At 48.7% G+C, this 22,148-nt stretch overlaps 1 protein-coding gene across 1 annotated transcript; it reads right to left on the minus strand.

Annotated features, from left to right (window-relative positions):
* Positions 1 to 11,832: 11,832 nt before the first annotated feature.
* On the minus strand, positions 11,833 to 20,606 carry Tmem51 (transmembrane protein 51). Its single transcript, XM_059256256.1, has 3 exons — positions 20,533 to 20,606; positions 17,627 to 18,157; positions 11,833 to 12,950 (listed from the first exon to the last, which is right to left on the minus strand). Exons 2-3 carry the CDS (start codon positions 17,965 to 17,967, stop codon positions 12,539 to 12,541), a joined length of 753 nt encoding a protein of 250 aa, XP_059112239.1. The 5' UTR covers positions 17,968 to 18,157; positions 20,533 to 20,606; the 3' UTR covers positions 11,833 to 12,538.
* Between the last annotated feature and the right edge of the window lie 1,542 nt (positions 20,607 to 22,148).

Genomic DNA, 22,148 nt, shown 5'->3' on the forward strand with positions numbered 1-22,148 from the left:
GAGGTTTTACCTCTCAATTAACTTGATTATGCAGAATGATCCGTTTCTCCCCCATAGTGGACATGTCCAAAGCACAAGTATCCTATGGTTCTCCTTGGGGACTCTCATGCCCCTGAGTCCAAATACCTGGGGACCCACAAGCTCCTGGGTCTAAATGCCTGGGGACCCACAGGCCCCAGGGCTGGGGTCAAATGTCTGCCTTTGTCCCCCCCCCCCCATACTTATTTTATTGTGATAGTGGGGCTTGAACTCAGGATACACCAGGCAAGGCTCTCCTCTGTCCTTCAGTCCCAGCTCTCACCATCACTATTATGTGACCATTATTGGTATTTTCCTTACAGGGCCCTTGGGTGCTGTTTCCAGAATATGAAAAACTGATTTAAAGTCCTCTTCTTCCCCAGTGGGTAGAGCTCTTTGAAGAATGTTGGTTTAATATGGTCACTTATTTTAATTTATTAATTTTGTGCTGTGTGTATATGTGTGTGCTGTTTATAATGTGTGTATGAATGTGTAGTGTTGTATGTATGTGTGAATGTGCGTGTGTGTAGTATGTATGTGTGTAAGAGTATGTATAGTGAGTGTGGTGTGTGTATATATATATATGTGTGTTTGAGTGTGTATATGTATGTAGTATATGTAGTATGAGTGTGTGGCATATGTGTAATGTATATAAATGTGTGAATGTATGTGTGGTGTGTGTGTATGTAGTGTGTGAGGGAGTATGCATATATGTGTGTGAGTGGGTATATGTACTGTGTATGTAGTGTGTATATATAGTATGTGTTTGTACATATCTGTGTTTGGGACTGTTTACCTACGAAGACGTTGGTTTTTATTGCAAAGCTTTTGAAGTTTAATGAAAATAAAGAACAGAGTTTAGCCCTGTGTGCCCATTATCCATCTTCCATATTTTCCCAGCTTGCTTAATTTCTCTTCCTCCTTTTATTTTATTTCATTTTTTTCTAGGGTAATTTAAAGCCAGTTGGGCCGCTTCATTCACAGACACTTCCTCACCGAGAGAATCTCTATTTTTCCACTCTGTTCCCCTGTGAATTGTCACATCTAACCAATGATGACTGGTGAGGACCCCACTTCTGGCTTCTGCTGTTTCCCGATTCTCTTGGATGCTCTCTAACCGCTGGTTTTGTAGTGCCACAATCTCAAAGCCACACTTGGCTGCTGTGGCTCTGAAACCTCTTTATGCTACAGCAGCACTCTTGTCCACCTTTTTGAGAAAGAGGCTGGCCTCAAACTCCCGATATTCCTTTCTGTGCATCCTGACGGGGGCAGGCTGTCCACCTGCCTCTCCCTTTGACTTGCTAGAGAACCTGGGTCTTTGTTGTGATTTGAATGAGGAATGTCCCCCATAGACTCCTATATCTGAACACTTGGACCCTGCTGGTGGTGCCATTTGGGGAGGTTATGGAACCCTTGGGAGGTGGAGCCTTGCTGGAAAAGGGGTTGGGCTTTGAGGTTGTCTAGCCTGGTCTCACTTCCTGACTCCCAGGCCAGCCTCATGATCCTCCTGCTATGACACCATGAAGGGCTGTATGGTAAACCCTTTCTCTCCTAAGCTGCCTTCTGTCGGGGCATTCCGTCTGTCACAACAGAAAAGGAACAGTACAGCCGTGTAGATGGCTCCACCCTGGACTCGGCTGCTCCTGGGAGCTTCAGTGCTTCCTCCTCTCTTGCACAGTTGCTAGATTAGAAGCCTGCTTACACTCAGCCCTCTTACTGATAGCAGTTCTTCCCAGCCAGGCCGTGTGATTCCACAGCCCATCCTGAGCACAGAGATACCTGGTTTGTGCAGTTGCAGTTGGTGAGAGACAGGGGTCTAGTATCCATGTCCTACATACGGGTATTATAGTGCATCTAGCTTTGTTGTTTTAAAAATATATTTATCATCAACAGGTGTGGTGGTGCATACCTTTAATCCCAGCGTTTGGGAGGCAGAGGCAGGCAGATCTCTATGAGTTTGAGGCTAGCCTGGTCTACAAAGCAAATTCAAGGACAGCAAGGGCTCTGTTGCACAGAGAAACCCTGTCTTGAAAACCAAACCCAACCCAACCCAAAATATATTTATGTATCTTATTTGTTTATTTATGTGTGTTGTTTTATTTCTATTTCTGTGAAGAATGCCATTGAGGTTTCTGTAAAAGTTGTACTGTCTGTAGACAGCTGTCAGTAGTCTGGACATTTTAAAGTATTGACATTTCCCATCCACAAACATGGGATATCTGTCCATTGTTTGTCTCTTGGCTTGTTCCATCAGCATTTTGTAATTTTCACCATAGGAATCATTCACTTCCTTGGTGACATTGCCTTCTAGGTGTTTTATCTTTTGTTGCTCTTGTGAATGGGATCGTTTTCTTGATGTTTCTCCCAGCATCTAGTTGTTGGTATATGAAGGAGCTGCTGGGTTATGCTGACTTGCATCCTGAAGTTGCCATTATTATTATTATTATGGTGTTATTATTATTATTACCTGAGGTAAGGTTTCAAGTAATAGAGGTAGGCTGACTGTTGTCATAAGGGGATAAATAAAGGACAGACACACAGACATAGACATATGTACAGAAAAGCTGGGATTGGGTGGGCCATGTACTCTGATGGAGGTACACCACCAACAGCAACAGAAACTCAGAGTTTACTGCACACATCTGAATGGAGGGAGCAGTTTATTCACATAGATGAATAAGGGGCTGATTTAGCTAGTCCCAGTAGGAGGACTCTGCACGGGACCAGTCTAGGGCTGTAAACTTCCCAGAGGAGGAAGCTGTGGTCAACAGTTTCTGCTCACACTCTGGGTTCAGCTGAAGGTCAGTCATTTGTGACATCTATACTAGGACCCGAGGAAGGCTTTGCTATCCCCTGGGCCTCACCTGGGGAAGGCTTTGCCATTCCCGTGGGTCTGAGGCATTGGGTCCTTAACATGGCCGTGACCATGTCAAGAACGCACATCTACTCAGTGTTTCATCTGCTCCTTACACACTCACTCAGGGCTTCCTTCACCCTCTACAGTCTCATGTAGCTCAGGTTAGCTTCAAACTCACCAGGTAGCCAAGGATAACCTTGAACTTCTGGTCCTCCTGTGTCTATCTCCTGAGTGTGGAGAATTATAGACATCCACTACTTTGCCTAGTTTATGAGATGCTGGGACTGAATCCCGGCTTCGTGTGTGCTCGACAAGCCCTCTGTGTACTGAACTACACCCTCAACCCTACTTAGTCAACTAAAAAGTTCTCTTCCGCTTTTATTTATTGGGTGTTGGGGTAGGGTAAGGTGGGCAGAGAACAGTGTGCAGAAGTACATGAGGAGGTCAGAGGACAACCTGTGGGAGTTGGCTCTCCCCCACCACCACATCGGTTCTCGGGATCACACTCAGGACGTCAGGCACCTTTACCTGCTGAGCCACCTTGACAACCAGTTATTCTATTTTTCATGAGGCCAAAGTTGATAAATGGGATCAGTACGAACAGACTGATCTGTCTGGAGTAAAGTCCTCATCAACTCTGCTTCTCGTCTTTCAAGAACCTAGTTTTCATTTTAAATTGTGGCAAAATACACATAATATAACATTTTCTGCTTTATCCATCTTAAGAATTTATTTTTGCTATTTTTTTAATTACTTGTGTGTGTGTGCATGCGTGCGTGCGTGCGTGCACACGTGCATTCTCAGGTGCGCACGTGTGTGTGTGAGTGTGTGTGAGTGTGTGTGTATGTGTGTGTGTGTGTGTGTGTGTGTGTGTGTGTGTGTGTGTGTAGGTATGCACAGGTTAGTGCAGGTGCCCATGGAGTCAGGAGGGTGTTGGATTTGTTGGAGCTGAAGTTACAGGTGGTTGTGAACGACCCAACATGGGTGCTGAGAACTGAACTTGAGTCCTTCGGAAGAATAGCAAGTGTTCTTAACCTCTGAGCCGTCTCTCTAGCCTCTGTTTTACCCGTTAAAGCACACATTTTACAAGGGTGAAGTGTCTTGGTCTTCTGTGCAGCCAATCCCCAGAAGACTGCCGTCTTGTGAAACTGAAAGCACACCCCTTGAACACGGGTTTCTTTCTCTTCCTCCCAGGCTCCACACAGACATCCACTTTCTGTTTCCGTGAGCTTGGCTCCTGTTTAATCCTCATGGAAACATGTGTCTCTGTGCCTGTCTTTAAATTTTATTTATTTCTTTGTATGGGATGTGTCAGGGGACGTATGTGTGTGCTGCGTGCACAGAAGTGTGCAAGAGGCCAGAACAGGGCGGCGGGTGTCCTCTTCTATTGCTTGAGACAGTGTCTCTCACTGAACAGGAAACTCTGTTTTGGTTAGGTTGTCTGGCCAGTGAGCTCTGGTGATGGCTTGTCTCCACTATCCCAGTGTTGCGGTTACAGGCATGTGAAGTGTGCCTGGCTTTTTACATGACTGACGAGGGTTTGAACTCAGGTCCTCACGCTTGCAGATCAAGTGCTCTTTTTACCCATCAAGCCATCTCCTAGCCCTCTGGGTCTGACTCAGTTCACTTGGCAAAAAGTCCCCAAGTTTTATCATGGAGTCGAATGTATCAGAATTTCCTCTTGTTTTAAGGTGGGTAATGCTCCATGATACACTTTGTTTATTCATTCACCCATCAGTTTCCTTTAAGGGCTATTCTTCCTTTGTTGATTTTTTTTTTTTTGGTTTTTTGAGACAGGGTTTCTCTGTGTAGCTTTGTGCCTTTCCTGGATCTCACTCTGTAGACCAGGCTGGCCTTGAACTCACAAAGATCCACCTGCCTCTGTCTCCCGAGTGCTGCCTTTGTTGATTTCTAACTAGAACTTTTCTGTAAGGAGTTTTTCTTCCACTATTTATCATAAAATACAATTTGTAGCACAACCTAGAATTACTTGGGAGCAGTCTTAATGAGGGATTGTGTACACTGGGTTGGCCTGCAGGCAAGCTTGTAGAGGGTATCTTAAGTAAACTGATGTGGAAGGACCCAGCCCACTGTGGGCAGCACCATTCCCTAGGCAGGGGCCTGAGCTGTATGGCAGTGGAGAAATTGAGCTGAGCATAGCAAGCCAGCCAGCATGCATGCATTAGCCTCTCTCTGCTCTTGACTGTGGATGTGATGTGTTTGAAGTTCCTGCCTTGACTTCCCTGAGATTATGGATGCCAACCTGGAACTGTGAGCTAAAATAAACCCTTTCTCCCTTAAGTTGTTTTTTTTTGTTTTGTTTTATTTTTTGTTTTTTGAGACAGGGTTTTTCTGTGTAGCTTTGGAACCTGTCCTGGATCTCGCTCTGTAGACCAGGCTGGCCTCCAACTCACAGAGATCCACCTGCCTCTGTCTCCCGAGTGCTGGGATTAAAGGCATGCACCACTGCCGCCTGGCAAGTAGCTTTGTTTTCATAGTATTTTATCACTGCCACAGGAATGAAACAGCAGCAATTATGCAGATGTGCTTCACCCATGGACGCCACGGCTAGATCTGGTGCTCACAAGGTGCCCCTCTCACAGTTCCAAGGGTGGGGGTGTTTCCTGTGTCCTTTGTTTTCCCAGGTGGAACCCACTGAGTATTACCTGTAACTGCTGATATTTGCACAGTGTGGTGTGGCCTCCGGAAAAGATCTTTATCTCTCTTCTACTTTCCTACACAAGGAAGTTGGGCAAAATGAACTCCGAAGCCCTTCCTACTCAGGGCCCTGCTTTCAGGATCCTCTTCACACTTGACTCCCTCCTTTGATTTTCTGTCTTGTGACCTAGTGTTGTTTTCAAAATTGCATTGTACGAACACGGAAATTACTGCGCAGTTAGAGTCATTTTTCCCTCCCTAATTTTTCCATGTGGTTTTTCAACCCAGGGATATTTTCCTCTCTGGTGATATTGGACAGATTCTGGAAACATTTTGGACTGGCACATGTTAGTCATCTTTCCATTGCTATGATAAAATGCCCAAGACAATCAACTTCAATGGAGGAAAGCTGAATGAGGCTGATCCTTTCAGAGGTGTTGGTCCATGACGGCTTGATCCCATTGCTTTGGAGCCTGTGATAACATGGGTCATCATGTAGGAACATGTGATAGAAGAGACAGCTCATCTCAGGTGGCCAGGAAGCAGAGAGAGAGAGAGAGAGAGAGAGAGAGAGAGAGAGAGAGAGAGAGAGAGAGAGGGAGGGGAGAGGGCCAGGCTCTCAATCCCTGTTGAGGGCACACCCCTGTATTTATTATTTTTCTCCTTGCTGTGGCCAAAATACCTGATAGAGATAGCTTAAGGAAGGAAGGAAGGAAGGATTTATTGTGCCTCATGTTTTGAGGTGCAGTCAGTCCATCATGACAGGGAAGGCGTGGCGCATGAGTGTAGGGCAGCTGCTCACATATCCACAGCCAGGAAGCAGAGAGAGATGGATGCTGGTCCTTACCTTTTTTATGCACTCTGGCATCCCAGCCGACGGGATGCTGCTGCCCACATTCAGGGTGGATCTTCTCACTTTAATTAGCCTACTCTGACTTGCTTACAGATTTGCCCTAAGGTTTGTCTCCTAGATGGTTCTAGATTCTGTCTATTTGGCAATCAGTATGAACCCTCATGGTGGACATAACCTCAAAAGACCTACAGCTGTGACCTACTTCTGCCAGCCGGGTCCCATCTTCTGACTTCACAGCCCTCCAACAGTGACACAAGTCAAGGACCCAACAGTTAAAACAGGAGCCTGTGGGAGGTATTTTAGATCCAAACCATGACACCCCAGTGACCTGCTGTCCTTCAGCTAGGCTCCAACTTTTTCAAGGATCCACCATCTTCCAGTGGTACCACAGGCTGCTTCATAAATCTCTGGGGACAACTCAGATCCAAATAGTAACAGCCTACTTAGAAGGTGCTCTTGGCATCTCATGAGTAGAGGCTGAGGGTGCTGCTGGCCATCCTTCAGTGAACACCCTATATCAGTTCATCCAACCCCAAATGAGATAAGGCCAGTGTGAAACACTTTGTGCAGATAAAATTGTATTCATTTAGTTCAATGTTCACTCAATGAAAGGGTGTATAAAATGTACTCATCTGCTGCCAGGGATGGTGGTGGTGATGGTGGGTGTGACTCAGTGGGAAGAGTGCTTACCTAGCATGCACCAAAACCTAGGTGCCAGGTTTGATCCCTGGCATGGCATAACTGAGTAAGGTGGCATGATTATGTCTGTAACCCCAGCACTCATGAAGTGGAGGCAGGTGGATCAGAAATTCAAGGTCACCCTCAGCTACTTAGCAAGTTCAAGACCAGCCTGGGATATATGAGACCCTGTCTCAGAGTATTCCAGTCTTCATAAAGTAGACCCATGGGACAGCCTGTCTCCAGCATATTTATGGAATGCAGCCGTTGATGTTCCTCCACAGCCTCTACTTTTGTCCTATTTCTGGCTCTGCCTTGGCCTCCCGAGACCTTTCTATTATTGGCTTAAGGAAAAGATTAATGGACAATTTTTACTGCTTTCAGCAAATGGAAACATTTTAAGTCCTAGAATGTTTTTTTTTTTTAACTTGGAAAATAAATATAAAAATCGAGTCTTTGAATTTGTGGTTGCAGTTGTGGGTTGTTTTTTGGCATTTTGATTGATGAAATGGATGCTTTTAATTGACAGCGTTATCTTTAAAAACTCACTTATTATCGTGTGTGTGCATGATGTGCATGGGTGAGGGACATGCCACAGCTTGCATTTGCAGCTCGGGGGACAACCTCTGTGGATGCCAGGTGTGCGGGCTAATTTTATGTCAACTTGACATAGGCTAGATTTATCTATTAGGAAGAAACTCCAATGGAGAAAATGTCTTCATAAGATCGGGCCTGGAGGGCATTTTCTTAATTAGTGATCAATGTGGTCCCATCTCTGGGCTGGTGGTCCTGGGTTCTATAAGAAAGCAGGATGAACAAGCCATGAGGAATGAGCCAGTAACCAGCACTTCTGCATAGCCTCTGCATCAGCTCCTGCCTCCAGGTTCCTGTCCTGTTAGAGTTCCTGTCCTGACTTTTTTCCTTTGTGGACTATGGAGAGGGAAGTGAGAGCCAAACATCCCCTTTGCTCTCCAGCTTGCTTCTCAGTCATGGTGTTTCATCACAGCAGTAGTGACCCAAACTAAGACCCGGGGATTGAACTCAAGTCACCTTTGCAAGCTGAGCCATCGCACTGCCCCCATGTTACTGTTAGGACTTTTTCTCAGTTCATTCATTCATTGGTTCAATGTGCACACATGCGTGTGTGCATGCTTGCTATAGCACATGTGTGGCGGTCAGGGGACAATGTGGAGGAGTCGGGGACAGAACTCAGATCATCGGGCTTGCACTCAGCCCACCTTTACCTGCTGAGCCATCTTGTCTCCCTCAGCGTTAAAAGGATTGTCTTCCTCCCACAGCATCTCCCATTTCTCCGCTGCCTTTATGTGGGTTCTGATGCGGAAATGAATTGACTCTTGGCAAAGGCTTTCATAGTGTGCTTGTACCTAAAAAAAAAACCACCAACAAAATAGCTTGGAGACTAGTACTTGGGATCTGATTTTTAAAACAAACAAGAAATTTTCAGAAATAAGAAAATGCGGTTCTTGCTCTCTCTCTCTCAATTTTGAAAGAGGCAGAAAATTGGATGTCACAGGTGGCTTTCGTTTCCACGCAAACACCAGCCACACGGCTTATCAGATTTTATTCAAGAAGTAAAAGTTTGCAGTCTCTTCAGCGTAGTATTTTTCTCACGGATGTTGGTGACTTTATTCGGCTGGGCACAGTCATTGGGGGTATGTTCAGATATGATAGCACAAGGACAAGAGCGAACGTTTGTCTGGTTCTGAAGTCCCACACAGTTCCCGAATTCTCCACAGTGCCGAGGCTTATCTCTGGACGCCATACTGACTTATCTGATGTTTTCTTTCTTTCTTCTTCCTGAGAAGATTTACAACCTGGAAAAGCCACACCATGATTTCTGTTTCCAAATTTTTATTCTGGTTGTTTTATTTTGTTACACGCATTGACTCCAAGCATGCTGATAAATAATCTATAAGTTCCCAGAGTGTGTTTGACTTTGTAGGCACACTTGCCGTTATCTTTCCCATATCTTTTATAGAATGTTAATAAATTCCAGGTTAGGACAACTGTGGAAAGTTCTGTTAAAGGCAAGCTAGGGACAGAGGCAGAAAGGAAGCAAGGGACCAGAAGTATGCTCCTATGATGCCACAGGGAATTACACCTTAAGTCTAGAATGGGGGAGGAATAGGAAAATTGGCTTTGTAAAAGCTACTTAAAAAAAAAAGAAAAGAAAACTCTTAAGTGACACACTCAAGCTGATCTCTAAGGATAACAGTTTCTTTTAAAAAGAATTCTTTTTGTTTATTATTTCGTTTGTGTGTAGGCACACACATGCCATGGTGGATATGTGGGGAACCAAAGGATAACTTACAGGAACGGACTTCCTCGTCCCAACATGAGAGGGACTGGTTGATGGCTGATGGGATCTCAGAGAGGAAGGGTCTCCAGGGGACTGTCTTGAAGGCCAAGGTGAGAGACGCAGGGGAGGCTGCCTGTAATGAAGCTGACTGCAGAAGGAAGCCGCCTCTGGTGAGCTGAGGACCCTCCTTGTCCCTGGGAGAGCCGGGGGCGCCATAAAAGATGCTGTGTCCTCCTGCCTGCCTGCCAATCCGAGTTTAAACCCCTCAACACGGCATGGAAGGAGAGAACTCACATCTGCAAGTTTTCTTCTCACTCCCACATGTTCACTGTGGCATGCTCGAGCGCGCGCGCGCACACACACACACACACACACGCACACACGCACTCTCTCACACACACATTCATGCATATGCACAAATAAATATTTTTTTTTAAATAAGCATCATAAGGTGCTTGGAAGTTGAGGTTACAGTACTTCATGGTGGGGAAGTCACAGCAGTCGACTAGTCACATTGCACCTGCTGTCACTAGAGCAACCATGGCTTGCACGCTGATGCTTGGCTCCCGCTCTCCACTCGCACAGTCGGGGACCAAAGTCCCAGGGTGAAGGAGCCTCGCCCAGCCCAGCTTCTGGTTGGGTTTCTCAAGTTCCTTCAGGTGTAACCTGGAAGTATGGAGGTCACTTGGCACTCACAGGACTGCTGACGTTACTATCATGGGTCGGGGACACAGCTGGATGGTTTTTTGTTTTGTTTTGTTTTGTTTTGTTTTTTCAAGACAAGGTTTCTCTGTGTAGTCCTGGCTGTCCTGGAACTCACTCTGTAGACCAGGCTAGCCTCTAACTCACAGAGATCCGCCTGCCTCTGCCTCCAAAGTGCTGGGGTCAAAGGTGTGCACCACCACCGCCTGGCTGCTGGATGGGTTTTTTTGTTTGTTTGTTTTTCGAGACAGGGTTTCTCTGTGTAGTTTTGGAGCCTGTCCTGGATCTCGCTCTGTAGACCAGGCTGGCCTTGAATTCACAGAGATCCGCCTGGCTCTGCCTCCCGAGTGCTGGGATTAAAGGCATGTGCTACCATCGCCCAGCTGCTGGATGGGTTTTAAAGCACCCCATGGATGAGGGTCCCTCACTGCTGTTCCACAGCCCTGGGTCCACTGAGGCCCAAGAACACCTGGGCAACTTCTTGAGTTTTCTCCCTGATCTCTGCTTTCTTCAATTTGCCTTAAGAACAAAAAATGTCGCAGGAAGATGGCTGGGGACGGGTTTTAGAGGCACAGTCTTGTCCAGCACGTGCTGGGTGTGGGATGGTGGTGGTGTGTGTGTGTGTGTGTGTGTGTGTGTGTGTGTATGTGTGTGTGTGTATTAGATCTTTTGCACCCAAAGAAAAAAGTGACAAGAAGAAATGAAAAAGGATGAGACTTTTCTTTTGCTTTTACCTTTTTAGTCTTCCTCCACCCATTTCTTTTTAAAAATTAAAAAAACCCTAAAATCCCTCTTCTCTCTGTCTCTCTCTTTCTCTCTGTCTTTCTCACACACACTGTCTTTTGAGATAGGGTCTCATGTAGCTCAGGCTAGCCTTGGCTCACAGAGGATGACCTTGAATTCTTGATCCTCCTGCCTCCAGCTCCTGAGTGCCAGGATTACTAGTGTGCACCACCAACCTGGTTTATGTGCTGCTGGGGATCGAACCCAAGGCTTCCCGCATGCGAGGCAAGCCCCCTACCCACTGACCCACATCTCCAGCTCAGACTTTCACACCGATGTGTACCTTTTAATGTCATCCCATCTCACTTGGACTAAGCCTGTGATTTTCCTTCTAGCTTCCTGGAGTTTGTGAAACATTCAGAGCCCAACCGCTTTCTCTTCCTCAGATTCCAAGGTGCCTGTGGCTCCCAGGAGGCTGCTCCAAGCCACTGATAACAGAAGGAGTCCTTTGAACTCAGGTCTCTCTTCCAGGCTTTCCTCCAGGGCCAGGATCAGGACCCCAAAGTTTCTGTTCCCCTCCTTAATAGTGTGTGGTCCCTGGGGTGTTTCACAGTGGTGTGTACTGCACGGTAGACACTGGGTCCTCCTAGAGGACATATCTACCTCCAGTCAGTTCTGGGGTCAGTGACAGGCTGAGCTCCTTCCTGGGCTACCTGGGGTCGGGTGGCAGGGTACTCTAAGTTGCCAGTCTCAGATTCTGAAGCCAGATGGTCTGAGCTCAGAACTACTTGTTGGTGGTGCAATACGGGGTGCCTGCATGCAATATGGGGTGCCTGCACGCAATATGGGGTGCCTGCACGCCCCTAGGCTTGTGAGTTAATCTGCACCAGACTTGGGTACAGGTGACATGGGATAACACCTCTGGTCCCTAGAACACAGCTCCCTGTGCATTAAGTGTCCGTGTTGACTGGCTGTTATTATTGGTGTTATTTATTCCTGCTAAAATGACTCAATGGTCAGGTGTGCTACATATAAAACACTTTATTATAAAATGCCCAGCCGCATGGCATTTGAGAAGACACGGAACAGTGACTTTTCCTCTCTTGCCTTCCGTCACCCACGAGAGACCAGTGTACCGAATCAGACAACCACCTCGTGTGTCATGGTGCTGAAGGTCATCAGGCCGTAGACCCTCAAAGAACCGACAGCACCAGGGGCCCCTACGGGCCTCCCGGACAACTCACCCCCACACGGTCATCATTTTATTCATAAGACAGTTCTGTGTCCTTTTGGCCAAAGCTGAGCCATGTTCTCCGCCTGTTTGAAGCTCTGGTGAAGAAAGCGAGCACAACACTTGGTTTCTTTTTGAAACACAGCAACTGTGGTGGAAGCGGAAGGAGACAACCTGGGTTTACATCGGTCACTAGGATCCTGTCCCAGCTCAGAAGAGGGCTGTGTCACCAACGATCCCGAGCTGGGAAGGAAGATGGAGGGGATGCCAAGGCCACACACCTTGTGGTGGTCCAGCTTATCACAAGCCCCAGCATCCCTCTGATGCACCTGCTACGTGAGGCCCTGTGAACCATCCTTAGTAAAGCCCTCTACCCAGAATCCCCATCACAGTGGCTAAGTGTTCCCTGACCCCTCATCTGGGGCTGAAGTGGCTTCGACGCAGTCTGTTGGTGTGGAGGGTGAGACAGGAGGGAGTGAAGTCAGAGGGGTCAGTCAGTCAGTCGGGAGGCCGGGCATCGGGGGCCTTGGCCTGGACCTCATCATACTGCGGCGGAGGAGTCAAAGGCTCGATAGAGGGCGGAGGAATGTTCTTGTCTGGGAGGTTGATCCTGAAGTCTTTGAGGTGAAGCTTTTCAGATTTAATCCTTCGAACTTTGAGTGGCTTCAGGCGTTTGGCCAGCTTGGAGTTCTGCCTGTCAGGAGCATGCCCTGGGCTGGCCTCTGTCTCGGCCCTAGTGCCCGTGGGGGTCGTCTCGTCGAGCCCCGTGAGCGACTCATAGGAGGGGAGAGAGATGCTTAGTCTTGGGTTCTGCTCTTGCCCCCTGGTTTCTGAGTAGCCTGTGTTCATCACTTCCTCGTAGCTGGGTACGTAGTACCGTGAAGAAGCCTCCTCCTCCTCCTCCTCCTGGCTGCAGGATGACAAACACAGAGTGTCAATGCACACTCAAGTCACTGAAAGGCCACCAAAGGTGGACTTGGGGTTGCCTGTGAGTACTAGGTCTGCACATACCAACTCTGCAAACCACGTGTGGACTCTAGAAGTAATCAGTAAGTATTGTGGCATAGAGGAACCAAGTTCCCATTTCTAACTGCACTAAAAGTATGGACTTTTATTATGCCCATTTTACAGATGGGGGAAACGAATACATCAAGGTTGTGATGGTTAATGCGATTGTCAACTGGGCAGGATCCAGAAGCACCTAAGAGAGAAACCCTTGGGCCTGCCCCTGAGGGGTTTCTAGACTGGGTTAGCTGAGTGAGAAGATCTACCCTGACTGTGGGCGGCACCATCCTCCGGGCTGGCGTCCTGGGCTGAATAACAGGGAGAAATTGAGCTGAGCACCAGTACTCCTCTCTCCCTGCTTCCTGACCGTGGAAGTCATGTGACCTGCTGCCTCATGCTCCTACCACTCTTCCCTGCTAGGATAGACTGCGCCCTCAAGTCTGAGCCCAGACAAACCCTTCTTCCTGAAGTTGCTCTTCTGGGGTATTTGACAAAGGAGCCCACACAGAGATCAAGGGACCTGGTCCCCGATTCAGGGAATTAGACGGCAGGAGATGAGGGCCTTACTGAACTATTGCGTGGTGTTGTTTGGGTGTGAACTTGGCTTTAAGCCTTTCATGCTTCGTAACATACTGGATGGAATATTTATCCCAATGCCCAGCTGGGTCCTTTGGCCAAAGGTGCAGTGCTTGAAGCACTGTGGATGTTAACTGGGATGGTGTCCCCAAATAGAGAAGGAACATCTCTCCCACATTATTCTTTACTTTTTTTATGGCCCCACATTCACTGAACTCACCTGAGCAAGTGGCAGCGGTAGGGAATTATGGGTAACTGATTCTCCTCGTTTCCATATTTTCCATGTTTTCTAGACTAAGCCTGTGTGATGGTTAAGTCTGTGTGACGACCATGGAATGGTAGAAGACCTTCCCAGAAGAGACATCTGAATCCTAGAAGATGTCCTCCCCAAGGTCTCAGGCCTCATCCCTTCCATGACAGGTCTCAGCAGAACAAAGGTGGCTGGAGGAATTCTACCCTTTTCCTGACTCATTGTGGAACTGGGATAGCTCACACTCTTTCATGCCCTGGACCAAGGATGGTCCCCAAGGAGTCCCCTGGATCTCAGGTTCTTGGGTTAAGGCTGAATGGGACCTCTGAGAAACCTCCCTGGCTTCCAGTTTGCAGACAGGACATGAGGGGACTTCCTGATCTCTATAAATCCATGATCTAATTCCTTATAATAGATCTCTCACCCTCTCTTTTGGGGACAAGGTCTCAAGTGGGATAGGTTAGCTTTGAACTCCCCACAGAGCAGAGGATGACCTTGAACTTCTGAACTTCTTGCCTCTGTCTCCAAAGTGCTGGGATTACAGGTGTGCACAACTAGTTTATGTGGTCCTGGGGGGTGAACCCAGGGCATCAGGAATGTTAGGCAAGTTCTCTACCAACCGAGTCACATCCCCAGCTTCTCCCCCCCCCCTCTCTCTCTCTCTCTCTCACTCTCTCTCTCTCTCTGTCTCTCTGTCTCTCTGTCTCTCTCTCTGTCTCTCTGTCTCTGTCTCTGTCTCTCTCTCTCTCTCTCAGTTTTTCAAGACAGGGTTTCTCTGTGTAGTTTTGGTGCCTGTCCTGGATCTCTCTCTGTAGACCAGGCTGGCCTCGAACTCACAGAGATTCACCTGGCTCTGCCTCTGGAGTGCCTGGCCCCAGCTTCTCCTCTTAATTACAGTTACAGTCATGCACCACTTATGCTATCACACTTGGCTCAACAGGGGACAGCAGACAGGGTGCTGGTCTCACGGGCTGTATCACCTAGTGATACCGTAGCTGTCTTAGTTTGTACAAAACTGACCCTGATCCCACAGCTCTCAGAATGTGTTCCTGTCATTCAGCAGCGGTAGCTGGCTCTGTTTTTTTGGACTAACACTAACATAACAAATATTATCGTGTGTGTGTGTGTGTGTGTGTGTGTGTGTGTGTGTGTGTGTGTGTGTGTTTCTTCTTTTTTCTGTAGTGGGGGGATGGGACCCTGCACCTCACCCATGCTAGGCAAGTGTTCTACCACTGTAGTGTACCCCTAGCCTGCATGTATATTTTCATGGCCAGAAAATGAGGCCAGGGTATGGTTTAATGCCAGTACTGGGGAGGAAGAGGCAGGTGGATCTCTGTGAGTTTGAGGACTTCCTGGTCTACACAGCAAGTTCCAGGCTAGTCAGGGCTACATAGTGCTCAAAAAGCCAAGAGGAAGGAAGGAAGGAAGGAAGGAAGAAAAGAAAGGAAGAGAAAATGCCACTATTTCTGACATAGAGCAGTCTCCCTCCTTGCTACATAGACAATCCAAGGGAAGAAAAGAGAAACATTGCAAATTCTACCTGCATTCCCTAAAACAAAACCAAAAAACGCAATCCTTCCACCCAGAGGCAATCATGGTGAATAAATACTGTGGCCACCTGACTGTCTGCACTGACCCTCTAGCCCCACCCACAGTGTCTGATGTGCCGAGGCCTCCCCGAAGGCTACATGCACTATAAGGTTTCATTCTCAGTGTTGTGGAATTGCTCCACATTAGACACAGGCCAGTTGTGGCTGGGAGAATTGCAGGGACAGGTATGTCCTGAGGCCACTTGATAGATAGACAATTAGATTGTTTCTCAGTTCTCCTATTTTAATTTTTCATCCCTCTGTCTGTCTGTCTGTCTTCTGTTTGTTCATGTGCTTGTGTCATGGTGCACATATGAAGGTCAGAGGCAATTTTCATGTGGGTTCCAGGGATCAAATTTAGGTTGTCAGACTTGTCCCCAGGCTCCTTTACTCACTGAACCATTTTGGTGGCCCCATCATGTCCATAGCACACCATCTTTGCAGTTCTGTGATGCCAGAGGCTGCCTGTCTCGGCTAACACAGGTGAGAGAGGGTACTTAGAGTAGAAAGTGTCTTTTTGTTTGTATCCCCAGATTAATGAGATTGAACACCTATGAAATCATTGTTTATAACCTTTGTCTATTTTCTGACCAGTATGTTCATCTTTTGTGTTTATTCACAAGGGCTCTTTTGTGATGGAGGGAGGGGTTCATCTTCAGTGCCATATTGAGATTTGGAGTCACCTAGGAGACACACCTCTGGGATATCTGTGAGGGTTGTAGGTAATGGATGAAACCCTGAGTCAATGTGTATTGTTGACATGAGCAGGGCCGTGTCAAGGATGTCAGTGTCCCAGACTTGTAGGCATGGCAAGGCCTTCTTCTTGGTCTAAGGTCCACCAGTAGGAGCAGAAAGCCCCAGATGACTTCAGTGTAAGGCTACTCCCCTACAGAGAACCCCTAATGTGGTGAGTTTCCTGGCTGTCGCTGGTGACCCTCCATTTGAGTACACCACCCACCCGATCCCAGCTTTAATCTTGTCATTTCTTTATTCTCTGTGGTCCCAGTCAGGTCAAGTCCAAAGACATGTAGGATGAGGCCAAGGTGTTTCCAAAGAGGAAACTGAGTAGGGAAGATCCACCCTGACTTCAGTGTGAGCAGCGCCATCCATGGGCTGAGTGTGGACGAGATGGGGGAAAGGAGAAAGTGAGCTCCACACCAGCCTTCATCTCTCTCTGCTTCCCGAGCTCCCACATAATATAACCAGCCACCCTAGGCTCCTGGAGCCACACCTTCCCCTCCACGATGGACCCTAGCCTCCAACTCAGAGCCAGATCAACCCTTCCTTAAGCCAACTCTGCGTATTTGGTCAGAGCAATGAGAGGAACATCTAGTTCAGGGGCTGTGCTGACTACGTGTACTTGTCAGCTTGACACAACCTAGAATCAGCTGGGGATGGGCCTCTGAGAATGTCGGGGTGTGTGTGTGTGTGTGTGTGTGTGTGTGTGTGTGCGCACACACGTGAGAGGGTTATCTTGATCACGTCAGTGGAGGTGGGAAGATGCACCCTGACTATGGGTGGTAGCACTTCATAGACTGGGGCCGAGACTGGCTGAAAAGGAGAGATGGAGTTGAGCGCAGGTCTGCACCATTAACTCATTGCTCTCCGTTCTTGACAGTGGGGGTGATAGGACCAGCTACTTCAAGCTCCTGCCATCTTGGTTCCCCCAAAGTGGTGGACAGTGACCTGAACTGTGAACTACATCAATCCTTTTTTCCCTCAAGTTGCTTTCATTGAGTGTTTTTAATCACAGCCACAGAAATGAACCTTAAGAGAGGTGCCAACTTTTATCACATATCCCCCCCTCCCATCTATCATCTATCTTTTAAATATGCTGGTGGTATTTTGGGCCAAGTGAAATATTGTGTCTTGACCTTTTCAAATCAAAGCAGACACACACAGCACCTGGGACAGAGAGACTAACAAGCAACCTAGAGCCCTGGTCCCCCTCGGCCCCGCCAGTTTCTGTGGGACACCTTGTAATCCACCTAAGCCACAGGATTCGGGAAGCCTGCAGCTAGTAAGCACAAAGGTATTTGTAAAATGGTATGAGGCACCTTCCTGGAAGAGAGTGGAAATACAGACTCATAAAGTTCTTTCTCAGCGAGCCTGTGTGCAAGTGCGTCCCTACCCTAGCTGGAGGGAGCAGTCAGGCATGTCTCTCACCTGTCTTCCTCCTGGGTGGGAGGCACAGCTCCCGCTTGCTGTTGGATGCGGGCCAGCTCCTCACTCTGCCGTAGCTTCCTCTTGTCCCGGATGCTCAGGCAGATGGACAGCAGCAGCAGCATCACTCCAGCGCCGACCAGCACGTAGGCCACCGAGAAAGTCTTGCTCTTGAGGATGCCACCACCTCCCTCTGTCTTGTTGCCCTGAGCTGTTGGCTTATCTGCAGCGCTGAAACCAGGGACCAGGTTCCACATGGCCATGATGACCCCGAGGACCAGCATCCCCAGGCCGATGGCCGTCAGTGCATAGTGTGAGCCATTGGCCTTGGACTGGGCCATCATGGCAGCAGAGAGGGGCAAGACTCGGCTCAAAGAGAGAAAAATAAATTAAAAAACAGTAGTGGCAACAGACACTCCTTCCACACAGCAAAGAACCTCTCCTATGCCACAGTAAAAAAATCATCAGCAGACTCTCAAGTGATGGCTCTCTTCAAACGCCAGGCATCTGGGGTGGACCGGGCGGATGAGATGTCTGAGAGAAGAGAGAGAATGGGAGATTATCAGCTCTGATTTGGGGAGGTTCTACGTGAAGGAGGTACCAGGCTGGGCTGAGCTACCAGGCTCCACCCTGGCCTTACCTCTAATACATTCCAGATGTTCCAGCCACCACCCTTATGCTAAAAGGGAAAACCAGATCTGTCCCTGCAGGAGGCCAGCGAGGTCAGTGCTCAGAGCAGCCGAAACATGCTGTGAGGTTTAATGAAGTGTGGTTTGATCTCATCTCTCCTAGGAGAGCTTGGGGGGTGGGTGGGTAGAGAGGTGGCATCGCTGGGCCATGGTCAGTCACATCACGGTCACCCTAGGGTGAGGGGGACTGCAGCAGTTAACGATGAGTCCCATCCAGTCATCCTGCTGGGGTCAGCATAGTACCCTTACTGGCTCCCTATTGTCTTGGAGGAGAAAATCTGTCTTATTAGAGTGGTGTGCATGGCCTCCTTAGCCACTAGTTTTACCACCTTGGTCTGCAGCCCCTCCTAGCACCTCTACAGTACCAGGTTACCCCCTTCCAGGTATTTGTGTATACCCCACTAGCTACTGGGGTGGGCCTTTCCCTCCCAGTGGCCTCTTCGTTGTCTCTAGCCCTCCACACAACAGGTTCTCAGCTGAGTGTGTTCGTGTCCAGTGAGATGCACGGAGAGTGTAGGATTGCCCAGGAAGATGAGCAGTACCACCTTCCCCCACCTCTGAAAGGAGGCAGAGGTCTGTACATGCTTCATCTTCTGTGTTCAGGAGGACACAAAACCAAACCAATCAACCAACCAAACCAACCCCTCTTCCGGTGAAGCAGCTCAGAGCCCCAGCTCATGGGAGCTGGGATTCCAGAACCCTCGGCAGCTCAGGGAGCCTAGAGGCAAGGCATCGGAGCTGCAGTTTAGGATAGACTTGGAGATCATGAGGAGGCGAGGGCCAGGCCCCAGTCTGCCCACCCCTCAGTCAGGGGACCGGGTGGGCAGGAAACATTGCTGAGCAGGATGGTGCAGTCGGCGCTTAGATGGAGAGGCCTTGTTTTCAGTCTGCATTCTTTCCGAGCTTTCTGAAAGCACAGCTGATCGGGGAGTCTGCAACGTGATGCCGCCAAGATGTTTTCTTGTTAAACTTTCACCTTCGTTTGAAACTCTCCGCTTTGTTAAAAATCACTCTAAAAATATCTGGGACAACATCCTCTCTCAGCTTGAAGTCCTCCATGCCTTCTTTTCTTTCCCGCCCAGTAAATATTTGTGGTGCATCTGGCTACCTGAGAGCGCATGGGAGACGCTGCCGATGGCCTGGAGAAGGAAGGTGAGGATACTCCAGAAGCTGAGATAAGAAATGGAGGCAAGTGTGTGACCTGTGGAGCTGGGCAGCAGGGTTCCAAGCTCCGGCTGGGGCTTCTGGAAGCTTCAAAGAAAGAAAGTTTCATGGGTGTGGCCGGGCCACATACAAAATTCACTGTTGTGTGCATGGGCATAGGTGTGTATGCACATGTATGCACGGTTATGTACAAACAGGCACACACACATATGCGTGAATGCATGATTGGGGTTGTGTGAACTACACACACATGTTTACATGTGCAGGTGTTACATAAGCACATGCTGTGTGCCTTATGAGCACAGGGATGTGGAAGGCATGCGTGTGTGTGTGTGTGTGTGTGTGTGTGTGTGTGTGTGTGTGTTCACGGTGAATAGAGTACAGACAGCTGCAGCAGGAACAGAGGGGCCAGCCTGTCATACATACAGGATGCTTGTTTTGTGTTTTGAGACAAGGTCTCATGTAGCTCACTCAGGCCTCCTATTTATTATACAGTGCAGGATGACCTTGAACTTGTGATCCTCTGTCTTCTCCTCCTAAGAGCTGGGATAACGGGGATGTAGCACCACCTCTGGTTTATGTGGTGCTGGAGCTGGAAGGCCTCACACATGCTGGGCAAGTACTCAGCTGTCTGGGCTACACCCTAGCAGGATTTAAGTCCAATGGCAGCAACCTTCAGGACCCATGGTCTCCAACCCACGGACCCCTGGGGAACTCAGGTTCCCACTGGCCTGCTGTTTGTCTTATATCTGGCTTGTTGACCACTCATGGCCCTGTGGTATATTTAGCTCAGTTTGCTTTCCCTTGCAGAGTATACACAGAAGCTAATTTTATGCTTAGACGATTTGGGCCACATAGCCTTCAGCATGTCCTTAACGAGCAGCGACCTGGGGTGGGGGCAGAGACGGGTGTGCGGCTCTGACGGGCTGCTCTCTAGACCCCAGAGCTGGACCTGCCCATCACTGTTCATGTTTGAGGCAGCCTGGCGGCACAGGGATGATGCTATGTCAAGGTTTTTAAAATGCACTGTTAGCACAGGGAACAGGGTTCACCTACCTGGGGCTTCTGGGGAGACTCTGGGCAGACTCCTGCACCGCTGTCATGCTAAAACCTTCGGCTGTGGATCCACCTGTGAAAACAAGAGGCGGAACGTTCTAAGGAAGCCATGGGCATTTTGATTCTGTGAGGTACCCATGGCGAGACACCTGTTTTGGAGTTGGGAGCTTGAGGTGGGCCCATATAAAAAGAAGTACCAAGAGAAGACAATGGGGGCTGGGGACTGGGGAGATGGCTCAGTAGGTAAAGCGTTTGCTGTACAAGTGTGAAGACCTGAGTTCAAATCCCCAGGACCCAGGTAAAAAGCCAGGCACCACCATGAGTGCCTGTAAGTCTAGGACCTGGAGGGTGGAGACAGCAGGATCACTGGGGTTTGTTGATGGCAAGCATAGCTCCAGGTTCAGTGGGAGACACTGTCTCAAGGGAATAAGGTGGACAGTGATAGAGCAGGACACCTGCCATCCTCCTCTGGCCTTCACACCACATACATAGGCATGCACAACTGCACGTGTGTGTGCATACAAAACACACACACACACACACACACACACACACACACACACACACACACACACAGTCAAAACTCTATAGAACTACACTGGGCTACAGAATGATGACAGTCCATGGGACATGCTGATCCCCAATCCTTCCATGCTCTTCTCCAGGCTAACCATGACTCCAGAGAAGAAAACAGAAGCACATCGAGGTCACTGCATGAGGGATGGGTGAGCACCATAGCAAAACCACTGAAGGTCATGTCCGAGAGGAAGATGAAAGGCCACTTCGACGTGACAGCCTGAATCCCAGCCTCTGCTCAGTTTCCAGGTGACATTCCTCCCATGGATGGATGCCACCATCTCAGTCTGTGACAGTCTCATTTTGGCTCTCCTTGGCTCCCTGGTCCCTGGCATCCAAGTCTCAATTTTGAGAAAGGCGGCTTTTGTCTGCCTTGCTATAATGCCTGGCTCCCAACACACCGAGCCAGGAATGCAATAGGCTCTTAATAAATACATCTAGGCTGTGGAAATGAATACCTAGCAGGTTTAAGTATTGAGCCCATCAATGAGGGGACCTCCAGGCCCGGGTAGGTACTGACTGGCAAGGATTCCTAAGGTCTAACTCAGGAGTCACAGGATACCCACACCTTGTTCTCTATGCAAATGATATCCCTGTAACCAGAATGAAAGTGATTGCCCCTGGGGCCTGAGAGGTGATCTTATCACATTCCCTGGAGGGTCTGAGGTTGCAGTAGCTCAGCTCTCTGGTCCTCCCCAGGAGAGACCAGCCTCCCTCAGCCGGGGGAGGACATCTCTGCTCCAATACCAGAGTGTTCCCTTGGCCTGGCTGAGGCCAGAGTGGGTCAGGGCTGCTTATTCTCAGCCGGACCCAGTTTCCACGGACTCCAACTTCAAGACAAACAGTAAAATGAAATCAGACAGTAAAGACTGGGGGCTGCCTCAGTGGTAGGGCCCCTGCCTCCCTCTATCCCATTCCCAGCACTGTAAATTCAAAACAACAGCGGGCACTGAACGCAGAGTTCAGGCTGCAGCAGGGCGGAGAGCCCAGGCTGGGCTCCCGAGCCTTGCTTGGCCACTCTGCGGTAAACCTGGGAGGTA

This window comes from Peromyscus eremicus, chromosome 2, assembly GCF_949786415.1.
Source record: "Peromyscus eremicus chromosome 2, PerEre_H2_v1, whole genome shotgun sequence".
Classification (NCBI taxonomy): Eukaryota; Metazoa; Chordata; class Mammalia; order Rodentia; family Cricetidae; genus Peromyscus; species Peromyscus eremicus.

Bases quoted from the DNA above. Each gene is read 5' to 3' on its own strand.
- Tmem51 (XM_059256256.1), bottom strand. From the start codon at position 17,967: ATGATGGCCCAGTCCAAGGCCAATGGCTCACACTATGCACTGACGGCC. The intron at 12,951-17,626 runs GTGAGAGACATG...GTCATCCTGCAG, and splicing joins CCCACCCAGGAGGAAGACAG to CCAGGAGGAGGAGGAGGAGG.